Here is a 22,691-nt window from a genome sequence, read left to right as displayed (position 1 = left end):
TTTGTAAAATAAAGCTGTATTTTTTCATATAGAGACTCAAACAGTATTAAACGTATGCTGCTATACACTTGTACCATGTGTAAAAACTATTGATGTGATTGTCCGATGTGTATGTGTAAACTATTTTCACATTTTCATTAAAGCATGGAGTGGTCTTTACTCTTAAAGGAAAGGTGTGTGTATATGCTGAGTCATGATTAATGCATTTTAAACAAGAATGACCAGAGACAGCTCTTCTGTAACTCATTTCATTTATTGGACACAACTTAACAAAGAAAGTTCTGCTGTTGGTCAGGACAAAGCCAATTCTGCCATAAAAAACTGAATTAAAAAGTCACAAGGGTTTGATCCAATTTCAGTCAATTAAAGACAAACGATACAAACACTGAGCGGACTCTGATACATGATGAGTGGAATAAATTATTGCCTGTGTGGGATAAAGAACCTGGTTTTTAACTGTACATAACATGAAACTGGATTTTTTTTCAGCACATAGAGAGAGCAACGGTGGCTTTATGTTCTGTGAGCTTGGATTTTCTCGACCAGTTGGGCGGCATTAGCCCCGGAGAACTCGTCGATCTGAAAGACAAGAAATAAAGCATTCATTAAAAATGATCCACTGACGGTAATGCTGCTTCTCTGATGGATTGAACGCCTTTTTTATATCCAGTTTAACTTTTCAGCTCACTTCGATCCTCATGCATGGTAATGGGAGTTTGATTGAAATAAGTACACATGATTTCTTCAGACATCAGCGGTGTTAAAGGACCACTTTGTTGTTACTCATGTTTTAATAAGAGCAGAGACAATCATTCTGATTAAATCAAGTCAGTGATGAGTTGTTGGGGAACAAAACCGGACTCGAAACAAATAATGATGTTGCTCCATATTTTCCATGTTTGAGTGTAGTCTTACCTTCACGCCATTCTTGTAAAATTGGAATGTTGGCATGCACGAGATTTTACATTGTCCACTCACATCCTTGAAAGAACAAAGAGGACAAACGTTAGATCACTGGACTGAGTCCAAACTAAATACTTAAAAGGTGTCCAAGCATGAAACAAACAGGTTTATACGTGATGACAGCATCCAACAAAAAGTTCAAGTCTGACTCTTCAATAAAGGAGTGTAAACTCAACACAGGAGATAGTAGGAGGCGGAGTCAAACATGGTTTTGAAGCTTCACGTTAGCAGCATCATAGAGCACAAATTCACCATTTTCACATGGTGAACATTTGCCAACACAGGCTATAAGCTAAATACACACACACACACACAAGTGGCTGAATGCTAATGTTGGCGGTTGTCTGCCAGGTTATGAGGCATGTCATTTTCACCTTAACATTGTCTAGATTTTTACTCTTCGTTGTATTTTCAGTTACTGATTAATTGAGAATAAGAGTAAATAATTCAGAGGGGGGGGGGGAGATCCTCTTAGTAATGCCTCTCAACAAAGCTGTGAAAAACCTGATGGTAATTTAGGTTAAACTCTAGTCCCAGATTCCATTTCTGTAAGAATTACAAAGCTGCCTCTTATGTCACTTGGTTGCTGCTGTGAGAGGGAGAAACGTTAGTCACATGAAGCAGCTGGGGATCCACATGGCTTTGTGGAGTAGATTTTAGAAATAGTCCACATTGTTTTGAGTATTAATGACATCGTTACCAGCGAAAGGGAAAACCTTTGTCTCAACTAACAACAGGTTCAATGGCAATTGCCCAAAGATGATTCACCATTACAAAGTCCAGAGTGTTACTGGTTTGGGATGGAGACCTTGATTGGGAATAAGATACAAGTTGTTGTGTTGCATGAACACTTGAAGTGACGCCAGTAAAAGCTCAAACGATGCTTTGCTGATGGAATGGCCGTGTACAGATCAATATGTCGCATGCAAAACTGCAGACTTACTTGCTGTGTTCGATCTCTTAATAGACAGTTTGATCTCTCTACATTTAAATCTATGTAAAGATTATCATCACTTGAGTTAAATTCTATGGTCCTTATTGAAATCATTTACAGTCCCAGCCCTCACACACACTTACCTCAGCCTCATCCACGTCCACCTTCAGGAAAATCACATTCTTGTTTTCAGGTTTTTTCGACTCTTCCTGCGAGAGAATCAATGATCAGTGAGTTTGAAGGACTGAACATGATGACTGCTGCCACATCACGTCAGGGGAAGAACATACTGGGGATTTCTCTTGGATAATTAAAAATACAGTGTCAAAAAAAAAAAAAAAAAATTCTCTATCATTTCTAAAAAGGTTTTCAGGTCATCTAATGTTTCCATTAAGAAGGTTGACAAAAGGTTTCCACAGCAACAAATGAGCCTCTCCAAAGAGAAGCTTTAGCTGCTACAAGAGTCTCTGATGACTGGAGAGGGCTCTCTTAAATAACTAACAGACTACAAGCATTTGTGTCTGTAAGAAAAACACAAATATCCACACAGCTTTTAAAGGTACCAACACCATCTCAAAAACATTTTACGTCTCTCAGCTCACAAAGGATTACGGTCATTTCCAGCTCAGTAATTTGTTTCTTCTTTTCCAACAACCTTTTTAAAAAAACAAAACGGTTGCTATGGCCCAATGAAAACAATTCACTCACAACAAACTTTGGGCCGATCTGTTTACAGGGGCCACACCACGTGGCAGTGAAGTCCACCACCACCAGCTTGTCTCCAGCCTCCTTCAGGATGTTTTGGAAATCCTCCTACAAAGGATGCAAGACAGAAAACATCAGTAAAATGGCTCTGATTAACCAAGATGGACTTCCTTATTTCAGCTTATTTATTAACAAAAGACTCTGGAGACATAAATTTTGAGAGAGTTGGGACATGCAGGAAAGAGGCAGCCGGCCAGACTTGAAGCCGGAAGACCACAGCCTCCGTACGATGGGATACAACCAAACCACAAGGCCATCTGCGCTCAAATGTACTTTATATTGGCCGATGGCATGGTGATTATCTGCAGTTGACAGTAAGGGTGCCTGCGATTTTTAAAGAAACATTTCCTTTATCTACATGAAAGCTTTCACTTTCAGTTTGTAGAACAGGCACATTAAAACTCAAAAGAACCAGACCACAACAATCATTCTCTGGCATCTTATTTGTAGAATTTAAAAACACAAACATTTGTTTATCCATGTTGCGTTTTGTTAATCTCAACATAAAGATATCTGAAGCACTACTCATGCCCCCCACCCCACCCTGAAAAGTCTATGTTCGGCGTATTCCCTTATAAAGATAAGATAAACTTTATTCATCCCAGCAGGGAAATTTCGGTGTTCCAGCAGCCAGCATACAAACACACAACACAACACAACACATATATACAAACACACAACACAACACATATATACACACATATCCCACCCATACAAAAAAACATGAGCCCACAATACAGTTTAATACATGATATATGCAACTCAGGCTAAAATTATAAAATTAACTTATTTATCCCACAATGGGGAAATTTACATTGTTACAGCAGCAAAGAGCAAAAATTGCAGACAAAAAGTGAACACAGTACAATTTAAAAAGAAAAAAGAAAAAAAGAAAAAAATAGATTTAAAAAAAAGAAAATCAGCTATTTGACAAAAGTGTAGTCTGTAATATTCAGTGTAACACAGACATGCACACAGCATAATATAACATTATTATTGCAGGAATATTATCCCATTATGCTTCAGTTTATGTGTCTGTGATGTCAGGCTTCAAAATAATGCTAAATGTGATCAAGAACCTAAAACTAGTAAGTTACATTCAACAATGCAGAACCAACTGGCTGCCCAGGAGGATAGGTGCAAAAAAAAAAAAAAAAACGGACCTTGCTTAAGTAATGTGTAGAAGAATAAAAACTTTCCATCTGTTTACAATTTCCATCTGTTTACATCAAGCCATAATAAAAAAAAATTGAACATTGGTAACTTGAAAATAACATTTAACCCCCGTTATGTTAATTCTAGAGCACATTACAGTCCTGAAACACACGGTGTCAGGCTAAGGCCTACTACACAACATAATGCAGCTTTAGTAATGTTCTTTAATACTCTCTTTCACAACACACCTTATATTGAGCCTATGCAGCATATTTAACATGTAAGGCCTCCGTCCTAGCATTTTTTTTTCCACCTCAGCTTAACATGAATAATTCTGGTTTAAACGACTGTCTTAAGAAAATGTTCAAAGTCCACACTGACACACACACATTCACACACTCACACTCACACTCACATGGTGGCGGATAACGTTATTCACCACCATCCATTTCGCTCACATGTCGCATTCATCTTTGAACCCCCGTTAGAATAACACTGTCTGAAGGTTAAAAAGAGAAACACCGCTTAGGCTTCACATTAAATCAAGACAAAACTCACCAGGTTTTCCACTTCGCGAACCATGATGACTGATGAATTAACCTGTCTTTGTTGTGGACGATATAGCGGTAAAGTTTGGGAGTTCCTTTTTCCTTTCACAGGGAACGAACGCGGCGTTTTTATTAGAGTTGCGTCAAGCTCGTCGCCGGCAGTACGAACCAAAGCGGAAGTTGGCAGTCGTTGTAAGAATAAAAGAGAAAAGGGATTATTGTACGCAACAGTGAAGCACTGCACAAGCATCGTACAAGTAAAAATGAAATTTCATTGCATTTCTTACACCGTATAAAACCTTAAAAGTCATTATTTCTGTTTCTTTGTGTGTGTTGTAAATTATTTGTTGTGGTAAATACTTTTATTTTGAAGGTATTCAGTAACAGAACGTTATGTATTTCCTGCGTAAGGACACAATGGCACTATTTAGCTTTACAAGGTTTGGGTGGTGTCACCACAGACTGTTGCCACTGTTTAAGTAAACCATACAACCATTTGTTGCAGGAATATTGTTAGTTCTATATTACTTGTCTGAATGCTGCAAAGTATTTTTTAAATAGTTTGGAATAACAGTAGTCCATGTCGATTCTAACGGAATATTAGTATTTTAATTGGCAATAAGATTAACTCCTACAACAACAGGCGATTATATATATTATTATTAAATATCTAGCTATTCATTTCAACAATTAAAGGTAAATATATTGTACGGTGACTCAAGTCACAATGACTTGACAAATTCTTGATTTACCGTAATCGACTGAGTCAACGCGCCGCCCAATTCTTGTGAAGTAAACAATACCGCCCTTGTGAGACTTTGCTTTATGACATCAACTGTAAGAAAACCCTTTCCACTCGGATTGTATTCTTCACTTTAAGATCAGGACACACAATTCATTTGAACCCAAAATTGAATTTACTTTTGATAAGATATTCGTTTTAAAATTCCTAATTTGTTGAACTCTTTTTGACACTTTGTTCAGATATGTTTAACTTTGGACTTCAACCTTGTGAAATTCTGGACTAACAGATATGTAACCATGGAGCCGTGTCTCTAATTACCACCACAAACTAATGAATTTCAAATTAGTGTCTAAAAATACCATCTATTTCCCTGATCAAACAAAAAGCTGCACTTGGCAGGAGGAGGCTAACAGAGCCGGCTCTATTATCCAGACCAGGGGTGGGGCAACTGGCGGCTTGGGGGCCACATGCGGCCCCCATCAACCCTCAATCCTCATTTTTACATATCAATTAATTGGAAACATGAAGAAAACATGAATAAATCTGCCATGAAATCAAGAAAACCAGAAAAATGTCCATAATTATATTTGATCACTGGTATATGTCGAGTTAAATTTGAGACATAATCGACTGTAATCGTTTTTGTATCCTACAATTTGGCCCCCTGACAGTGAGAATGAAATGAGTGTGGCCCTTGCTGTGACCAAAGTTGCCCATCCCTGATCCAGACCCTGCTCACTTTTGGACTGAAAGAAGCACACGTTCAGTTTTTACCCCTGGGATTAAATGCAGGACATGCATACAGTAATAACAGACTTTCTACCGTAAAGACGCAGTACGTTTGCAATACGAAGATCAGCACACAAGTAAAATGAATTATGTCAAGACAAAACATTTAAAAATGCCACAAAATTTTATTATCTATAGAAAAGCTCCTACTAAGTACAAAGCACATGGTTAACAATGTCACAGTGAGTAATGCATGCACTGATCATCCCGGTTCAGTCTTGTGTTGTGCATGGAAAGTATGAAGACTATTCCATGGATGATGGTCGAAACTCACCTTAAAACGTGTGAGTACTACAGGCTCTTCGTTTTTACCAACATATGACAATTAAACAACAACAGGTTTTATTCTCCTATCCTGACTGTTTTAAAAGTCAATAGTTTAATTTTGTAAAGCATTTTGTAAAAGTGGCTTGAAACCCGAACAAATGAAACCTCAACAAAATACGTTTCATTTCACAATCACAATTTAAAGAATGGATTGCTTCTGACATCAAGCCTGAACAAGAATATTTGACTAGCACTGGAAAATATAATTCACATTATATTCCCTTCATGACTAAGTTGCTAGACTAACTGTGTGGCTGCCTTCGAGCTGCTAACAGCTACAATTCAATGTTTCTATGAAACTAATGCGCTACATGGTCGTTATGTTAATGTATCTGGTTAGTGATAAGTATCTAAGGCTCAATCCTTCATGAATATAATCTGTAATAATGTGTAAACCATGTATTGATCCTGATTTACTGATCCTCCTTGTCTCTTGATCACACTGCAACAACAGCCTTGCCGATATTTTCTCCTTGCAGCAACCCCATAAAAGCAGCTGGCATGTTTTCAAAGCCTTTTGTGATGTGCTCCCGAAACTGCAGCTTGCCCTGTGGATTCAGAACAAATACAATTCAGAAATGACTCTCAATCAGAAACATGAGAAACCCTAATAACTGAGATTCAAACTGTCACTAACCTCCTTTAACCATCCCATCAGCCTCTTGATGGATTCAGGATGCTTGTGCTCCCACCTGCTCTGCATGAAGCCCTCCATCTTTAGCTGTTTGACGATCATGGTAAAGTGGGGGTACGGGCCTAAAAGAGTGTTGGACGGAGTACGGAAAAGAAATAAAACTTCCAGTTATATTGCAGGGAAACGAATTATACCAACAAAAAAGGTCTGCTTATGCATTCCCTTTGATTTAGTTAACACAATGCTGCCCTCTAGTGGCAGGAAATAGTCAAAAAGATTTTGCTTACAACATAGGGAAACACAGGTCTCTTTTTAAAACAAATGTTTATATTTATTGTAAAACTATGGAAAAAAATTCTCACTTTGATATAATGAAAGCTGATGTAATTTTTTGGTTATTTTGTTCTATGATTGAATTGTGCTTTGAAGCTTTTGCAAAATTGTATTCACATTTTTTTCTGCCACTACCAGCATACTAATAATAATAATAATAATAAAAAATAAAAAAAGATATAAAAAGTGTATAGAGGGAAGTACACACCTGTTTGGGGGTTGGTGTCATTGTATGTAGAAATGGATCCACAAACTGCTATTCTTCCAAAGTTCTTCATTTGTTGCAAGGCAACGCTTGAAGAAGCCCCTCCAACCTAAAATCAAACCGAGTTAAACCACTAAAAGAGCAATAATGACATTTAACGTGCTCAAAACCGCTACAAGCAATGCTCACATTTTCAAAGAAGCAGTCGTATCCCTCCGGAGACGCCTTCTTCAGAGCCTCCTCCAGGGAACCTACAGTCTTATAGTTGAAGGCCTCGTCGAAGCCCAGTTCTTTGAGGAAAGCCACCTTGGCATCAGAGCCTGCTGAGCCGACCACCTTGCAGCCTTTGATCTTTGCAATCTGGCCAACCATGGAGCCCACCGCCCCGGCTGCAGCGTTCACAAGCAGGGTTTCACCTTTCTGGAGACCCAAGACTTCTTCTATCCCGTAGAGAGCTGTCAGACTGGAGAGGATGAGAAACCAGTTAAATCTGGCAACAGAACCTGAGATACATGACTATTTCCCCCTCTGTGCCCTTCATAATGTAAACTGTTTGTTATTGCTTGAGGTGACCTCAACTCACCAGCTGGACAAAACATCTGACGCCTTCTCAAAAGGAAGACAAATCTCAGCTGTTCATGGAGGACAGTTACACAAAGACTTAATGGTTTCAGTCCAGTACTAATTTAGAGCGTGTGTTCCTCTAATAGAAGTTAGAACTTTAGCAAAAACAAAAAAAGGGTCTGATTGATTGTAGGCCAAAAATGATAAGACTGCTCAACCTAATGAGAGCTGATTCACCAACAGTCCTTAAGAAGAAACTTCTTCAAACTCATTCATGTAGTGTTCGGAGAAAATTCTAATGTTCCAAAAAGTCTTCCTGTCTGGTTGTTTGTTGTCTAAGAACAAACTCTAAGTGCAAAATGTAGTCCTTATTAAAGAACTGTTTGAGTGTGAGAGACCCTATGGTGAGAACCAATGTTGCCATGGTAACAATCTGTAAGTTGCAACGCTGCTTCCCAGCGTCTATCTTCTGGACATTTCTAAAGAATCTTCAAGGTTCTGAATGTGGTTACTGGGCTGGCCATTTTTCAACTGGGAAAAAACGTGACATACCCAGATTGAACCATGTAGTTTAATATAGACCGGAATTAAACTGCTTTGTGCAAATGGCTGGATCTAGCTGTGTTACATCCCATAAGCTACATCCAAATTCTATCTTTGTGAAACTAGCCCACACGTGGGAGTAGTCGGGCCTACCAAATGTTATTTACACTTAGAGCCAGCTTCCTGTATCTCTAAAAACTGTTAAGTCTTTCATCTTCTTTTACTAATTGTTTTCTGCACTTTTGTTTTGTCCTCATGATTCAACTCAGTCTGTCAAATTGTTGTAAACAAGTAAAAGTAAATTGTGGATGTGAAAATGAGTTTCAACTTCTGGCTACCAGATGTTACTCCTCTGCAATCAGTTATGTCTGTTTAATATGTGTCTCACCCCGGCATGCCAATGGAACCCAGAGCCAGGGACAGGGACACGTCCTGTGGCCATTCAGGCATTACAGGAACGAGGTCTGTCCCGTCGCTGACTGAGTGGGTTCTCCAGCCGCTGCGGCTGACAACATGGCTCCCCACAGGAAATGCTGGGTTCTTACTCTGAATCACTCTGTAGAAAAAAAAAAAAAAAGAACAGAGAAAGAGTTTGTGTTCGTCTGTTGTGGTATCCTTGACAACTGCAGTACGTCAAACCATCTGGCCAAAACATGCAGGCATGTGGGTTCACATCAAAGAAAGAAGATACACAACATCTGGTTTTAAAAAAACAGTTAACTTTGGTCACTTTCAAATTGATTTAGCATGCTTATCAACAAAACAAAAACGCATTTGAACTTCCAGCCAAGAACATTTTGTGTTTTGTCCTTTCGGTTACTGTAAATCAAAGGCTTCAGTAATTAGGAGCAGGTGCAGGGTTTGCTGTGTTTGCTGGGTACAAAATGACGCATGAAAGGCATGTGTGTGTGTGTGTGTGTGTGTGTGTGTGTGTGTGTGTGTGTGTGTGTGTGGTAAATGTGCGTTCTTACTTGGCAACTTGAGTTCCAATCATCACATCGCCCTCTTTCATGCGAAATGCACTGAAGGGCCTGGACACACAAATATGCAACATTTTGGGGGATTCATGACTGAATTTGTTGCTGTTAAAACAATAAGAATCTGAAGGTTTTTCAGATGCATAATCCTGCTCACCTCATATACGGGTCGACGCTAAGAAACACAGCTTCCAAAAGAACCTCTAAAACAAAAAAAAGATACGAAACAACAATATGTAGGTGCATGATGGCTTATTGAAAGTGGAATCAGACATAAGACATCTTCCTACCTCCATCTTTGGGCTTAGGGAGCTCCTCCACTTTCAGCTCAAAGTTGGTATTCTTCGGGAAGCCGTCAAAGTGCTTGATGAGGACCCATGTCTTAGCTTGGACCATGGTTCTTTGTTTATGGTAGCTGTTAGTGCAAGAGCAGTTGTTTGATATGAGACAGATGGTAACATTTGGTACATTAGTGCAAAATGCAAAACACTTCATGTAGAGAGTGAATTACTGTAAATGTTATTTAGGTGAGCCTAGTTCAAACATAAAGTTGTGAAAAAAAGGGACATTTAAATTGATGATGAAATATAATATGAGTTGGTGAAATGAACTTTTACTAGGTTTATTAGAAGTGTTAACGTAATTCCGAATTATGCAATGCATACATGTCATTGAATAGGAATGCATGATACACACAACAGAAGAATACTGCACAATAGCACAGTCATATCAAACAGGAGGAAACAAGTCCAATACCTGTCACAAGTCACACACCTTTCCAATGACTTAGAATGATGCAAAACAATGCAATCGTTATTTCCCAAGCAAAGTTGACAGTGATCCAAAATGAGCACGGTGATATTAAATTACCACAAAACCGGAAAGGAACAGCAGAGAAGTGAACTTAAAGTTGCTTTTCACTGCCAGTCTGTTTTATTTTCATCCGTATCCGAAAATAAATACGTGCCCTAAATTGTCCTTTTTAAATCAAACACATCGATGTTAACTCACCAGATGTTATTCTCCTTAAAGAAATGGAAGAAGTGGCCTCTCAGTAAAGAGCACAGGGATAGGAGACAGACGAAGCGGTGGTTTGCTTTAAAGCATGGGGAAGAGAGAACAGTGGGCGTGCGTCAATATTCAAACGTTAATCTGATTGGTTTGGAGGTAGAACGCAGCCTCCGACGTAGAGACGCATGACGGAGGACGTCACGTTGTGTTTGCGTGCCGACGTGCAGTCTGTTTGGATCTAGGCGCGAAATTAAAACCAAACAGGGCCGACAGCCGGAGTAAAACTGTAAGTATTTCAGCGACAGTAAACATGAATAAACGACTGTAGGTGATGTGTCAACACGCGAAACTTTACATTAGACGAATGCGCAACGAGTAATGTTAGTTAGCAGGGTCGATATCGTTTTAGTTGTTTTTACAGGGTTGTGTTCCGTAAGGGATAATAACCCGTTTAGGTAGCGTATCTGTTAGCATGCTAAAAACAACAGAGGGAAGCTTAACAGTCGCTTTTCAAACCTAGGCACATCTCAGTTACAAAAAAATATACACACACAAATTTCTGGAACAACTGTTGAAAGTTAACGTAAGCCTTATATATGTATAGAGGTGTTCTTTAACTGCGGCCTGAATTTAAAGTCAGAACTACGGGTACCTGTAAGGACCAACTCCGGTGGCTAGTCACCGCAGTTCCGTGCAGGACTGACTGGAGACATACTGGAGTGGGAAACAGCAGCAAAAACCGTGGCATGCTTTGTCACTGCTGTGTGTTATCACAGTTATAGTTTAATGATTCTGTTCATTTTGTTTTTTGAGTTGCAGGATGGTGTAGCACCCAGGTGAAACTTTTGTGTAAACAACTATGGAATTACTTAAACGAGTAGCCAACTTACTCTTTTCACCACATTTACATTCAGTTCTTTAGTTGAATCTTGATGAAGCCCCTTATTCCATATAGGTAAAAAAAAGATAGGGTAAATAAGGTTTTAAAAAAACAGTATTTTGACAATGTTACAAAGCATTTTATTATCATTCATATTGAGACACAAATGTAAAAAAAAGATATTAGTCCGCTGGCATTGATATTGAAGGAAGTGTGTGGACAATTATGAAACGCAAAATGAATAACATTCAGTCCTGCACAGTGACTATCCACCGGAGTTGGTCCTTACAGGTACCCGTAGTTCTGAGAATAAAGTCAGAACTCTATTTTTTTTTTTTATGTGTGGCCCTAATCCTCTTCCGTACATTAGTGCATTAGTGACCAATGCAAACTGTGTAAAATCAGACATTAGAAATGAAGTATTTTATCAAGTTTGTCTGCATTAAGAATGTAAAACCTACATCACTTTTTTCATTTCATGTAATGGTTTGCTTACTTGCTTTCTTTGGTATTCTGTTGGATACTTCATGGACAAAGAAATGTCACCGCTGAGCTGTTAAAGTCAAAGTTTGAATAAGATTAAGACGGAGACGCCTGTGTAGTACTAAACGTGCACATGCAATAAATCTTAGCTTGATGAAGGCTATATAGTTTAGGTTTGATAGCTGGATTACCTGAAATAAAACAAAAAAGGATTTGTGTTTTGGATGTCATGGCTCTAGCTGATACGATTTTTAATGACTTTGAATGTCAGGCGATTCAGCTTATCTTCTGTGCTAAGATATCATGAAAAATATACTTCTTTGAATATTATCTCACTTGTTTGTGTTGGCTTTTGCTTAATACTCCATAACCTACATTGTTTCACTGTTTGACTGACTAGCACAGTAAACAGGAGGGGCACACATTGTTGAACCACCATGTTAGACGGTGGCCAGTTTGTGGAAGCCCTGGGCCGTCTAGGTTATCCTGGTGCATCGTCATTGAAGGGGGCTGAGTTTGACTGGCTGTTTGACTGTGCCCCGGAGAACCTTCACTTCTTGCGTTTCGTCTGTCGGACCCTCAACCGGAGCAATGTTCTCACCACAGAGGAGGCACAGGCTTTTAAGGAGCTACGGAAATCCGGAAGGCCAATTCTGGATGAAGCAGCCCTGGGCGAGGTCCTGAAGACCATCGGTCCTTCAGACAGAAGCAGTGCCAACATATTAGGGCCCTCTTTTTCATCCTCATCCTCAGTGTTTGCAGCAGAAGGGGATGTGGCCACAGAGGACTTAGAAGCAGAACTTCAGGCTCTGCGTAAAGAGAAAGACCTGAAGCAAAGACGCTATAACAGGTTGCAGGTTGTAGCCACCTCCCGTGCAGATGTTGACCTGCGACTTTCAGCAGAGCTTGAGAGTGCTACATGCAAGCTAAAGGACACCAGTGCTTCCATCGGAGCTGAGAATGCTGGCACCAATGCGCTGTTACAAAACCTTACAGAAGAGGTGTGCAAGCTTGCTTCATACCTTCCAGGTCTGGAAGCCAAGCAAAAAGGAAAGGGAGAAACTGCAGACGCATCAAACCTTTGTCTCTCCAAACACCCTGCTGTGCTGATCTCTCAGATGTCTTTGGATCCCTACCTGCATCAGGAGGAGCTCAACACGAAAACACTCACTGCCTTCACACAGAAGCATTTCTTTCAGGGGATCTCTGACATTGTTGAGACTTCCTGCTCTGAGCGCTTTCAGGTGCTTGACCTCAGTTCTTGTGAAGATGGAGAAGAGGAAGAAAAGGAGCATGAGGATGGAGAGAGGGACGTGAGGGTGGTGGAGCGCAGGAGGACAGAAATGGCCAGACTTCAGTGGTCTCATATTGTGGCTCAGCACCAACTGATGCAGGCCACAGCTGAGGAGAAAAGTCTCAAAGTTGGACTGGACTGGCTCTCTGAGAAGTCCTCTCATACTAAGGTAAAGCAGACCTATTCAGTGTGTTTTATTTTTTGTAGTGTGTACTATTGTTACTGTTCTCGCATCACTCTTTAGTTTTCCTTCATATGTATCTCTTCACTCAACCAGAGCATCTCAACCTCCTCCTCACTGCATGTCCGTGAAGTTGTGTCCCGGAAGGAGCTGCAAGCGGTGGAGGCTGAGCTGGAGGCTCTGCTCCATGGACCTGTACCTGCTGCCCTTAGGGAGTCAGCCAGGCTGCTTAATGTGCCTGTAGTGAGGGGAGACCTGGACCTGCAAGTTGCAAGACAGGAATACTACACCTCCAGACAGAATCAGGTAAGTCGATGGGGATATCACCTAATCAACTTGAGTTTATCTGTATACACGTCTTTTATGGACAGGTTAAAGATCAGGGTAAGCCATTCATTCCCCCTAATGTTTCTACATAGGACTGAATGGTCTTGCTCTACATCAATTTAAAGTGATGCCTGAATGCATAATAATGTTTAAGAGTGACCTTCTTGTATTCAAATAATTATTTTTTAAATTTTACATTATATTCTCTTTTACTGTATATATGTGTATTAGTAATTTGAGTGTTTATTGCATGGCCTTGCGGAACAGTCTTTACATTTCACTGCACATCTGTATGAGCATGTGACAAATAAAAAATCTTGAATCTTACTGAATAGATATAATTCACAAGTCACTCACAGATGAAAGTCATGGTTTCGATCATCTACTGTATCCACTGAATTTGAATCATGCTACAGACAACATGGAAACAAGTGGCAGCAAAGTAAAGTTGAACTTCATTTTTGTCTACCAGGTACGTGACTACCTACTCCGCCAGAAGGCCTCCTTTGACCTGGTACACCTGGCTCAGGAGATGGAGCATAGGAGGTGGCGGATGTGTTTTAAGCAGCTGGAAGATGTTAACAGCAGACTGACAAAAGAAGGTGAAGCTGCAACCCTGAGAATTGAGTCCCTTGCACACCCTGACCTTGCTATCAACACCAGGCCCAACCCTATCATCAGCTCCAAGGATGCAGCCTTCAGCAGGTAAGGGACTCAAGTCCGATATAAGACTCAACTAGGAGCTCAAATTATTCAGAGCTTTTTCTAACATGAGTTGTGCCTTAATATCAGAATTTTAGATGTCAATTTTAAAATGATAATACTTGTTTACTTCATTTATGAATTGAGTATCTTAATCTATAAGGGAAAAGGAAAAACAGAATTTAAATTTCCACTCAACTACGCTGCAATATTGTAGTGCATTATAGGTTTGATGCCCATGGAACTCTTTAACCTCTTTCCCCAGACTGCTCCAGATCCTTGACCATGATTCAGACCACAGTCGATCAGAGCCCTTTCGGACATATGAAGCACTGGACCAGGCTGCTCACGACCTTGCAGGAAACCTCCAAGTGACCAGAGAGGCTCTAGCAGGCGCCGGCCGTGAGCAACACTACACAGCTGCTCGACTCTACAACGACTGTGAGGCGCTCCACAGGGCCATGTACACCGAGCTCCAGCAGCTGGTCTTAAGGCCGCAGGTACGTCAAACGGCCTCCACTGACCAGGAGCAGCTCTGTCCCAATGCACAGGTGGGTTTGTTTCCTTTTACTTCACACACTATGGCCAACAGTACAGAGAGTAGAAGCAATCATAAATGTGAGTCAGCTGATTTTTACATTATTCATCACTTGTGGTGAGGGAAGCTGGTAGCACTGTTTTCATTTGCACATTGTTCACATATATCACAAGGTCAATAAAAAGGGATAAAAGCACTGGATGATGCATGAAACTGCGTTGCTGCATGACACACTTTTGTCTGCTTTGTTGAGAGTTTTCAAAATTTCTTATTTAACATCTGAAGAGGATAGCTTTCAAGTTTCTCACATGTAAAACTGTGTTGTTGTATTTTTTTTGGGAACTACGATTGTCAAAATACAAGAATAAAAACTTTGAAATGCTACAAGTAAAAATCAAACTAAACCCAATATTACGGCAGGTAATTTTCTTGTTTTATTTACGGAAAATTGCAGGCAAACTTCTGCACACTGCCTGAATTGCTTGTAATTTTGCAATTTGGATAATTTCTCTGCTGTCACCTCCTCTGCAATGTATGTTTGTAGGAAACACATGACTATCATTTTGCATCATAATGAGAAAAAAAAGGCTTCGAGAGACCTCTGTATTTGCGTACCTTTGAATCTGTGTGGACCACCACTATTATTATTGGGGAATATTTTTGCCAGCAGTAGATGAAGAATTTACACATAAGCGCATAAATTAGATAAACATTTTTAAACCACCTATACTATTTTATTCCTCGTAATTTCAGTTTTAGACGTTGCTTTAAAATGACAACTTTTTTCCAGAGGTGCTAAAAGGATAATTTACTCAAAAAATCATTGATTGATTCTGAGAGAGTACCAGTAATGTTTTATGTTCATGATATAAACCCTGCCGTTGGTCAGTTCAGGTACATCCATAGGTCAATGTATATGCTAATACATAATGCAGTTTTTCATTTCTTAATTTCTCCTCCCTCTTCCCCTATCTCTACAGGAGCTAACCTCAAAACTTGTGGAAGCAGAGTCGCAGCTCCAGAGTTTGCAGCATGTAATGCAAGAAATCATGGGGGAAGTCAAATCTAAGCGTTCCCAGCTGGAGCGCAATGCCCTCCTCAGGCGGGAGAGGGATTTATATGTCTACTTCCACTTGGATGCACGGCTACTGCAGAAAATAGTGGAGGATGTGGAGGGCAAAATGACTGCAAAGAAAGGGCAGCAGTAAAAAAAAAAAAAAAAAAAAACCTGCCAGAATGAGTGAGGAGAGTGTATCATCAGCTCAAAAACAATGAACAGTGACACGCAGACACAAATTCAAGATTCATCTCCTGACTCTGTATTGACTCATTGGGAAAACACTCAACCTGGGAAAAGCGTATTCATATAAGGATTGAGATTTTGTTCTGAATTTGTTTAATTGAACTATTAAGAGATTAATTGTTGAATTCAGTGTATTATTCTGACTTGTGACGCTCCTAAATATAATATTTTAATTTTTAATTTTAATTTTAATGTTTTTACTTCAAGCCTTCTGATTAATAAAGTAAAATGTTTTGTTAATGGATATTTAAGTTGTGAAAGTTTTTTTTTATTTTATTTTTTTTAATTGTTGAATTCTATTACAGGAGGGAGATCAATCTGCTGTGCACGAGACCCTAGTGAATAAGCTTCAGCACATAATTGGATGTCTCTGTGTAACTGACCTGACTCTCCCCTTTGCCCTGTTTAGGTCATATAGAGCTGAACAGTCAAAGATCGTCAGATGATCACAAAGAGTAGACAGGCATTCAGACAGAGAGGAGATGGAAGAGTCTAGCTGCAGGTTGTACTCAGGACCTCTGTCTCAGGCGGCACAGAAGATCCTGGCTGTTCTGCGGACCCAGAGTCTACATGAGGCCAGACCCTTCCACAGCGTCTCCTCAAATCACAGACAAAGACAGTCAGGGCGTAAGCATTGAAGTACTCCAGTTTAGATGATTCAGTATTAACCCCTGACAGCAAAGATTAGGAACTCTTGTGTGTCAATTGATTCATTTGCCTTATTACTTACTAGATAGTCCTTCTGTAACTATTTTACTGACATGATGGAAACAGTAGGAAGACACTGTTGTAGCTAAGAAATATTTGAGGAGATTTTAACATTTATATCTCTGCAGCAACAATTAGTAACATTTGTTTCTGTAGATATGAAGAATCAACATGATATGCCCTACTATTTTATCAAGCCTGGTTTTTACAGAGTAAACCTGTAAAATAAAAATAACCACTTCACTTTGTTGGCTGGTATTGTATGTATGAGGTATTACAAATCTACTTGCGTATCATTGATAGGTCTGAATGTTTTCCCCCGTACTTTAGCAGCACAATTAATCAATGCATGTAAGTTCATTAAAACTTAATGATTTTGTTTATTTCCCAAATGTTCTGACAGAGTTGATGGTTTTCTCCTTCATTGTCTGTGTATATATCAGTGGGGAGGTTTTATGGCAGCCAAAGGGAGCCCTGGGCTCAGAGCAGCTGGAGCATGAGTCAGGAAGAGAGCAGAGACAGAGACACAGAGCGGTGAGGCAGATGAACAAGAGACTACACGCGGATATTATTCAAACAAGTTCTCATGTTTAGTCAGAGTATTTTATGGAAGCACATTTCTAGAAAATGTATAAATAATAAAGAAGAGCCAGTCTTGATATAAAACATGTCCATAGTTGTTTGTAATTTACTTTTTATCACAAACATCTTCTGTCATCAATTTTTGTGTATTTCGTAATTGGATTTTTAAATCTAAACAACTACTTTTCATCGCATAATTATGACGGTTTAATCATTGTAATTATAATGCATCAACTCATAATTATGTTTTCTTATCTCTCTCATCTCAATTATGACTTAGCATTGGGATTTTACATTTTGGTTTTCTATAACTGGAGAAAATGGGCTTCTGCATATTGGTGCAGAATTGTCTTGCAGTGAAACAGTAATTGTCCACAGTTTAATAGATGGTATGAGTATTAACAAGTACAGAAGGACATTGCACTGGATCTTTGACAAAAGAAAATGTAATTTTATTGGTTGAACTTTGGTGTAATAGGCAATTGATAATGCTTATGAATAAGGTTATTTTCTACCCGTATTATTATTATACTTTGTGAGTGTAAAGCAGAAGAAGTAAAAGGATCTCCTTTCATAATGTTCTGGTTTAGGCCATGGCCCCAGCCCCAGACTTCCTCCATTTCAACCTCATACCATAACTCCTCCAACCAGTGGCAGAGCTCTCAGACCTCGGCTTACTATCAGCCGCCCCAGGCTTCCTCCTGTTCCTCCTCCTGCTGGGATTCAAATCTCCAAAGAGAGGCTGAAGCCATTCATCAGGGCTCGCCGATTTATTCCCCGAGAAAGTACTCTGAAACTCCCATGAACCAGTCCAGCCAGAGTTTGTCTTTCAGTCAGCGAGAGATGAGTGAGACAGCAACGTCATCCTCCCATAGAGACAGAAACACGCTTTCCCATCAAATACCTGAGAGTGCTTTTGAACATCAAGCTGCAACATGGAGAAAGTAAGTGACAAGAGGGATATGAGAAGTATTTCATGATTTCTAATGAATGTATGCATTTTCAAACACAAATGTTTGTAAATTAGGAAAATTCTTTGACATTTTTCTTCATACGATGAATCAGAACACAGTTTAAAATCTTGGTATTCATTGATGATATTCTGTCGCTGTTTTACAGTGAAAGGCATGTGTTATAAATGAACCACACTCTTGTCTCTACACTCCCACAGCTCCATTGAAGAATTCAGGCCGTCTTTCACCCTCAGTCTCTCTCCAGATGTCGACGGTACAGATGAGGTGTTGTTCCCTTCAACAAAACAACATAACACCCATGAGGAGAATCCCGCTTCTGCTTTCCCCCCAATTTCATCCTGCTTTGAAAATATTGAAGAGACAGAGAAAAACATGTCAGGTGCACAGAGAGAAAGGGTTAGAGGGGGCGAGTGCCTCCAAAAGTATAAATTAACTTCAGACATTCAAGAAAGGTGGAAGCAGCCTCTACCTGATGAAGGAGGAATAGTCTATCAGCAACCATGCTCTGAAACTATCAATACTGGAAGGATTCATCTACCTACAAGACAGCAGACCTACTATGATGCACATGTACCCATGTTGATGAGAAATCCAGTCAGGGAGACAGACACAGGACAAATTCCCTGTATAGAGTATGTAGTGCAGAATGGTGCTTTGCTTAAAGAGAGAGGCTATCCAGATGTAACCCTGCCAGATGAGAAGAGATCAACCAATGACATGGGAGGATTACAGCTCAATGAAACCAATAAGAATGCTGATCCAGAGAGGAATTTGTTGTCTACAAGCATGGATACAAGCTTTGACTGTGACGCTGAAACAAACAAGCTTGTAGAGAAAGAAGAGTTAGACTTTAAAGACAGGGTGAACATATTTGACATCAAAGATTTCCAACCCAGCCTTGAGAGTGAAGAGCCATCAGTGGGATGTCACACTGAAGGTCAAGAAAAGATCTTCTCTTCAGAAAGGGAAGACCACAAGGTGATCCAAGATGAAAACACTCAGGACATGGGTCAGATTGTGATTGAAACAGGAGAGAGGCACCAATCTGAAAGACTACTGGAGCAGTGTGAAACAACCACTTTACTCCAGAGTGATAACCTGGAGAGAACCACAGAGGAGGAAGATGCAGAGAGCAGGGCAAAGGCAGGCGTCAACAGGAGCACCGGAGATAAGATTAAAATAGAACAGCTTTGTTGTTCTGATGTCCAGCTAAGAGGGAAACATTGGGAGAGCTATCACAGAGAAGTCAGTGAGTTATCTGGTGGAGACACTGAGTCAGAAGATAGGGGGAGAGACGGAGATGAGTCAGTTCTGCCTCATGAAGATGGGGAGGGTGAGTGTGCATTCACATTTGGCAACGTTTGTTTTGTTTTGGTTTCCTTTGCAGTCATAATGAAACAGACATACTTTTTCAAATTAAAACAAGAAAGTTTATTTTTTGCCTTAGAAGTCCCATAGATGCAAGATGAGGTTATAAGGATTCTTAGCTTTTTGATTCATAAAATTCATAGATTTTATGTTGATTTGAGTTTTACCCCAGTGTGACTCAAATCTCAACAAAAGAGGCGGTTTTCATAATCTACCACTAGATGGTGCTAGAACACTATTTTATGAAGATGTTTGAACCATTACTGTCTACAGCAGCAGTAAATGCTCTTCTATAAAAACATATATTTGTTGTCAGCTAACCATACTAAGCAGTAACTAAGTCATTGTATTAATTAAATAAATAGTTACCACTTTATGTTTGTATAGAGGAGAGGGACTCTACTAGTCAACTTCAGAACACTAGACCTTAGGGTTGTCAGAATACCAGACCTTTAAACTTCAATACAATACTTGTAGAAATCTGAGATTATTGCTACATCTTTTAATACCACTTGAAACAAAATAAGACTAATTAATTAATTAATTAATTTCTTGATTTTGACACAGTGTTAGTTTTAGGAGCATTTCAAGTTAGGTATAAACTCTTGCCAGTGTCATCTTTTTTATCATAGCGGAGGCGATGATGCTGATAAAACTGAGCACTGACGGAGGGTGTTGTGTGTCAGCTCACATTACAGCTGCAGGAAAAAAGCTTGAGTCTCAGCAGCTGGGACAATGCTGAGTCACACACACTATAGACTTTAAAAAACACACACTCAACAACACCAAGTGTCGTAACAAAGTGTCAGTTCGATCTCTGCCAAGATTTCTGGAGTTGGCCGACCTTGTCCTGTCACACCCCTGAGGTCGTACACACAGATGTACACAAATGCTTACTCATACACATGTTTTACATAACACAGCAGGCTCATTGATTTCAGGGTAAATCTGAAAAGTGATGATCTGATAGAAATTATTTCTCCTCCTCCTATCTCTTTTTCTCTAGAGGCCTCAGGTAGGGAAAGCTGTTCTACCCCGACATTGTCCCAGGAGAGCAGGGCAGAAAGATCAGGGCTCAGTGCTCCCTGTCTCCATGACAACAAACAAGTGAGTCTCTAAGGAACTATGTTAGAAGTTGTGTTTGATACATCACATACGGTCAGCAAGAGGAAACAGAGGGCTTGAGGCAAAGATCTTAAGGGACATTTTAATACATTTATTAAAATGTGTTCCTACCTTGCTGGGACTTGTTTAATTCAGATTTATTATTGTGTCTTTATTTTTCCTCCTTGTTGTTTGCCATCCACTCTACCTCAGTAATTCCTGCAAGCAAAGACAACATTGTGTACAGCAGGAGCAACCCGCTGAAAAGTCCTCGGTTTTTAAAATCTGTTTTCAAAAGCATTCGGCTTTTATTTCCCTGATGCATATAGAAATCAATCTAGATCGTGTAAAACAGGGTGCCTTCAGCAGTTTTGCAGCATGCTGACAAGTGATAGCTCTCCAATGAGTCGTAAAGTAAGACAAAAGAAAAGCTTGATGAAGTAGTCCCTGTGCATATTGCAGAAAAGGAGAGGTAGAAGAGCTATAAAGGGAGGAGAAGAGAGGTAGAAATAGGTGCAGGACTTCACAGTATTGCTCCAATCAGCAGCAAACACACCAAGCTATTCCCTCACTTCTCCCCATCATCCCTCTCTTACACCTTCCTGCACCCAGCGCTGGGCGACGGGCCACGGCCTGCCTCCGTTTTCTATCTATATCCTGTAGCACAGCACCCTGGGGGGGGTTCATGACTTTGTCAGCAGGAAAAAACGGGTTGTGTTTACAGAGAAATGAGGAAGACTCTCCTCCGGGAGCTGAGTCACAGGAATTCCTTACATACCGAGCCCTCTGCTGACGAGTCCACAGAACCATGTGCATACAGAAACTCACACGAATGAACGTGCAGACTCTCTGTTTTTTTTTTTTTTTGCATAAATAGAGAGAGAGTATGAATAATGGAGATGTTTTGAAGATGATGGGAAGGTTACAGAGAGGTGAAGGTGTTCTTTTTGGAGAGGGGAATACATTTTCTGTCCGTCTCGTTTTTCCCTTTAACTTCTGATCACATTACCGTCGTCCATGTCAGTCAGTGTCGATACGGTGAATCAAATTGGCAGGGAAATCTGTTGAAAAATATTTTAGATATGGAAATTTGGCACTAGATAATCAATGTTGATCACAGAGTCCGGACAACGGTATATTGCCACATCCATATTTTGTCCCACCCTTACTGTGAACAAACCACACTACTATTTAATTTAGTTGCACCTCTATTGCTTGCATCTCTGTAAGCTAAGAAAATAATTCTACATTTATACATACACAGCACGGCCCACATACTCATAGACATGTCCTACACATTTAACCTGCCAGTTCAGTTAATTAAAACGCTTTGATCTATTTGAGTTTGAAATATTCATTGCCATTGTTGTTTTTGTTCCCGTCATGAAAAATAAATGAGTAGGAACAAGTGTGAGTGGCACAACTTCAGGCAGCCTGTCACACAAACACTGCCTTGACTGTCTGTCTTTTTTTCTTTGTCTGGTACACAGCGCTCAAGGCTGAATGTGTGTCCTCTCCTCACATCCTACCCCTTTTTGTTTTGCAGCTTTTTCGGCTCAGCTTTCACTGCCTCTTTTACAAATTTAGTATCATCCAAATAGACGCAGAGCATGAATGGGAATAATTGAATAAACCATGGATTTGTCACTGTGTTAAAGCTAATTATGCGCTGCCAGAAATTTAAACTTCATTCAGCCGACTTTTCTAAACTGATTTGCTGGTATGTATTGATTCTCTGTGTAACAAAACTAACA

At 39.8% G+C, this 22,691-nt stretch overlaps 4 protein-coding genes across 5 annotated transcripts in view; 2 read left to right on the top strand and 2 right to left on the bottom strand.

The window, feature by feature from the left end:
• Positions 1 to 234: 234 nt before the first annotated feature.
• On the bottom strand, positions 235 to 4,534 carry txnb (thioredoxin b). Its single transcript, XM_020640324.3, has 5 exons — positions 4,376 to 4,534; positions 2,606 to 2,710; positions 2,041 to 2,106; positions 916 to 981; positions 235 to 579 (listed from the first exon to the last, which is right to left on the bottom strand). Exons 1-5 carry the CDS (start codon positions 4,397 to 4,399, stop codon positions 514 to 516), a joined length of 327 nt encoding a protein of 108 aa, XP_020495980.2. The 5' UTR covers positions 4,400 to 4,534; the 3' UTR covers positions 235 to 513.
• A 1,470-nt stretch (positions 4,535 to 6,004) lies between these two features.
• Positions 6,005 to 10,615, bottom strand: LOC109988735 (prostaglandin reductase 1). The gene is made up of 9 exons (XM_020640322.3): positions 10,494 to 10,615; positions 9,773 to 9,897; positions 9,640 to 9,685; positions 9,477 to 9,536; positions 8,894 to 9,061; positions 7,588 to 7,861; positions 7,402 to 7,507; positions 6,864 to 6,982; positions 6,005 to 6,774 (listed from the first exon to the last, which is right to left on the bottom strand). Exons 2-9 carry the CDS (start codon positions 9,876 to 9,878, stop codon positions 6,664 to 6,666), a joined length of 990 nt encoding a protein of 329 aa, XP_020495978.1. The 5' UTR covers positions 9,879 to 9,897; positions 10,494 to 10,615; the 3' UTR covers positions 6,005 to 6,663.
• Positions 10,616 to 10,684: 69 nt separating this feature from the next.
• On the top strand, positions 10,685 to 16,125 carry haus3 (HAUS augmin-like complex, subunit 3). Of its 2 annotated transcripts, none has more exons than XM_020640301.3 (6): positions 10,685 to 10,779; positions 12,257 to 13,319; positions 13,428 to 13,637; positions 14,131 to 14,363; positions 14,626 to 14,911; positions 15,879 to 16,125. In XM_020640301.3, the coding sequence occupies exons 2-6, from the start codon at positions 12,294 to 12,296 to the stop codon at positions 16,104 to 16,106; spliced, it is 1,983 nt and encodes a 660-aa protein (XP_020495957.2). In that variant the 5' UTR covers positions 10,685 to 10,779; positions 12,257 to 12,293; the 3' UTR covers positions 16,107 to 16,125. The 2 variants fall into 2 exon arrangements, with proteins under 2 accessions (XP_020495957.2, XP_020495959.2); XM_020640303.3 differs by having other exon boundaries at positions 10,686 to 10,779; positions 12,262 to 13,319.
• A 459-nt stretch (positions 16,126 to 16,584) lies between these two features.
• poln (polymerase (DNA directed) nu) overlaps positions 16,585 to 22,691 on the top strand; it is a 56,244-nt gene continuing 50,137 nt past the window's right edge. The window contains exon 1 of the mRNA XM_065950922.1: positions 16,585 to 16,836. Within this exon, the coding sequence (XP_065806994.1) occupies positions 16,684 to 16,836 (153 nt within the window). The 5' untranslated portion in view covers positions 16,585 to 16,683. The remainder of the gene's footprint in view (positions 16,837 to 22,691) is intronic.

This window comes from Labrus bergylta, chromosome 22, assembly GCF_963930695.1.
Source record: "Labrus bergylta chromosome 22, fLabBer1.1, whole genome shotgun sequence".
Classification (NCBI taxonomy): domain Eukaryota; kingdom Metazoa; phylum Chordata; class Actinopteri; order Labriformes; family Labridae; genus Labrus; species Labrus bergylta.
Note: the sequence above shows the minus strand (reverse complement) of the source record. Positions and strands in the feature narration are given on the sequence as shown.

Bases quoted from the DNA above. Each gene is read 5' to 3' on its own strand.
- txnb (XM_020640324.3), bottom strand. From the start codon at position 4,399: ATGGTTCGCGAAGTGGAAAACCTG. The intron at 2,107-2,605 runs GTGAGTGAATTG...ATTCTCTCGCAG, and splicing joins AGATCGGCCCAAAGTTTGTT to GAAGAGTCGAAAAAACCTGA. The intron at 982-2,040 runs GTAAGTGTGTGT...TGTTCTTTCAAG, and splicing joins TGGACGTGGATGAGGCTGAG to GATGTGAGTGGACAATGTAA.
- LOC109988735 (XM_020640322.3), bottom strand. From the start codon at position 9,878: ATGGTCCAAGCTAAGACATGGGTCCTCATCAAGCACTTTGACGGCTTC. The intron at 7,862-8,893 runs GTGAGACACATA...CATCCTCTCCAG, and splicing joins GGTTCCATTGGCATGCCGGG to TCTGACAGCTCTCTACGGGA. The intron at 6,983-7,401 runs GTGTGTACTTCC...ACACTCTTTTAG, and splicing joins TGACACCAACCCCCAAACAG to GCCCGTACCCCCACTTTACC.
- haus3 (XM_020640301.3), top strand. From the start codon at position 12,294: ATGTTAGACGGTGGCCAGTTTGTGGAAGCCCTGGGCCGTCTAGGTTAT. The intron at 14,364-14,625 runs GTAAGGGACTCA...CTCTTTCCCCAG, and splicing joins AAGGATGCAGCCTTCAGCAG to ACTGCTCCAGATCCTTGACC. The intron at 14,912-15,878 runs GTGGGTTTGTTT...CTATCTCTACAG, and splicing joins AGCTCTGTCCCAATGCACAG to GAGCTAACCTCAAAACTTGT.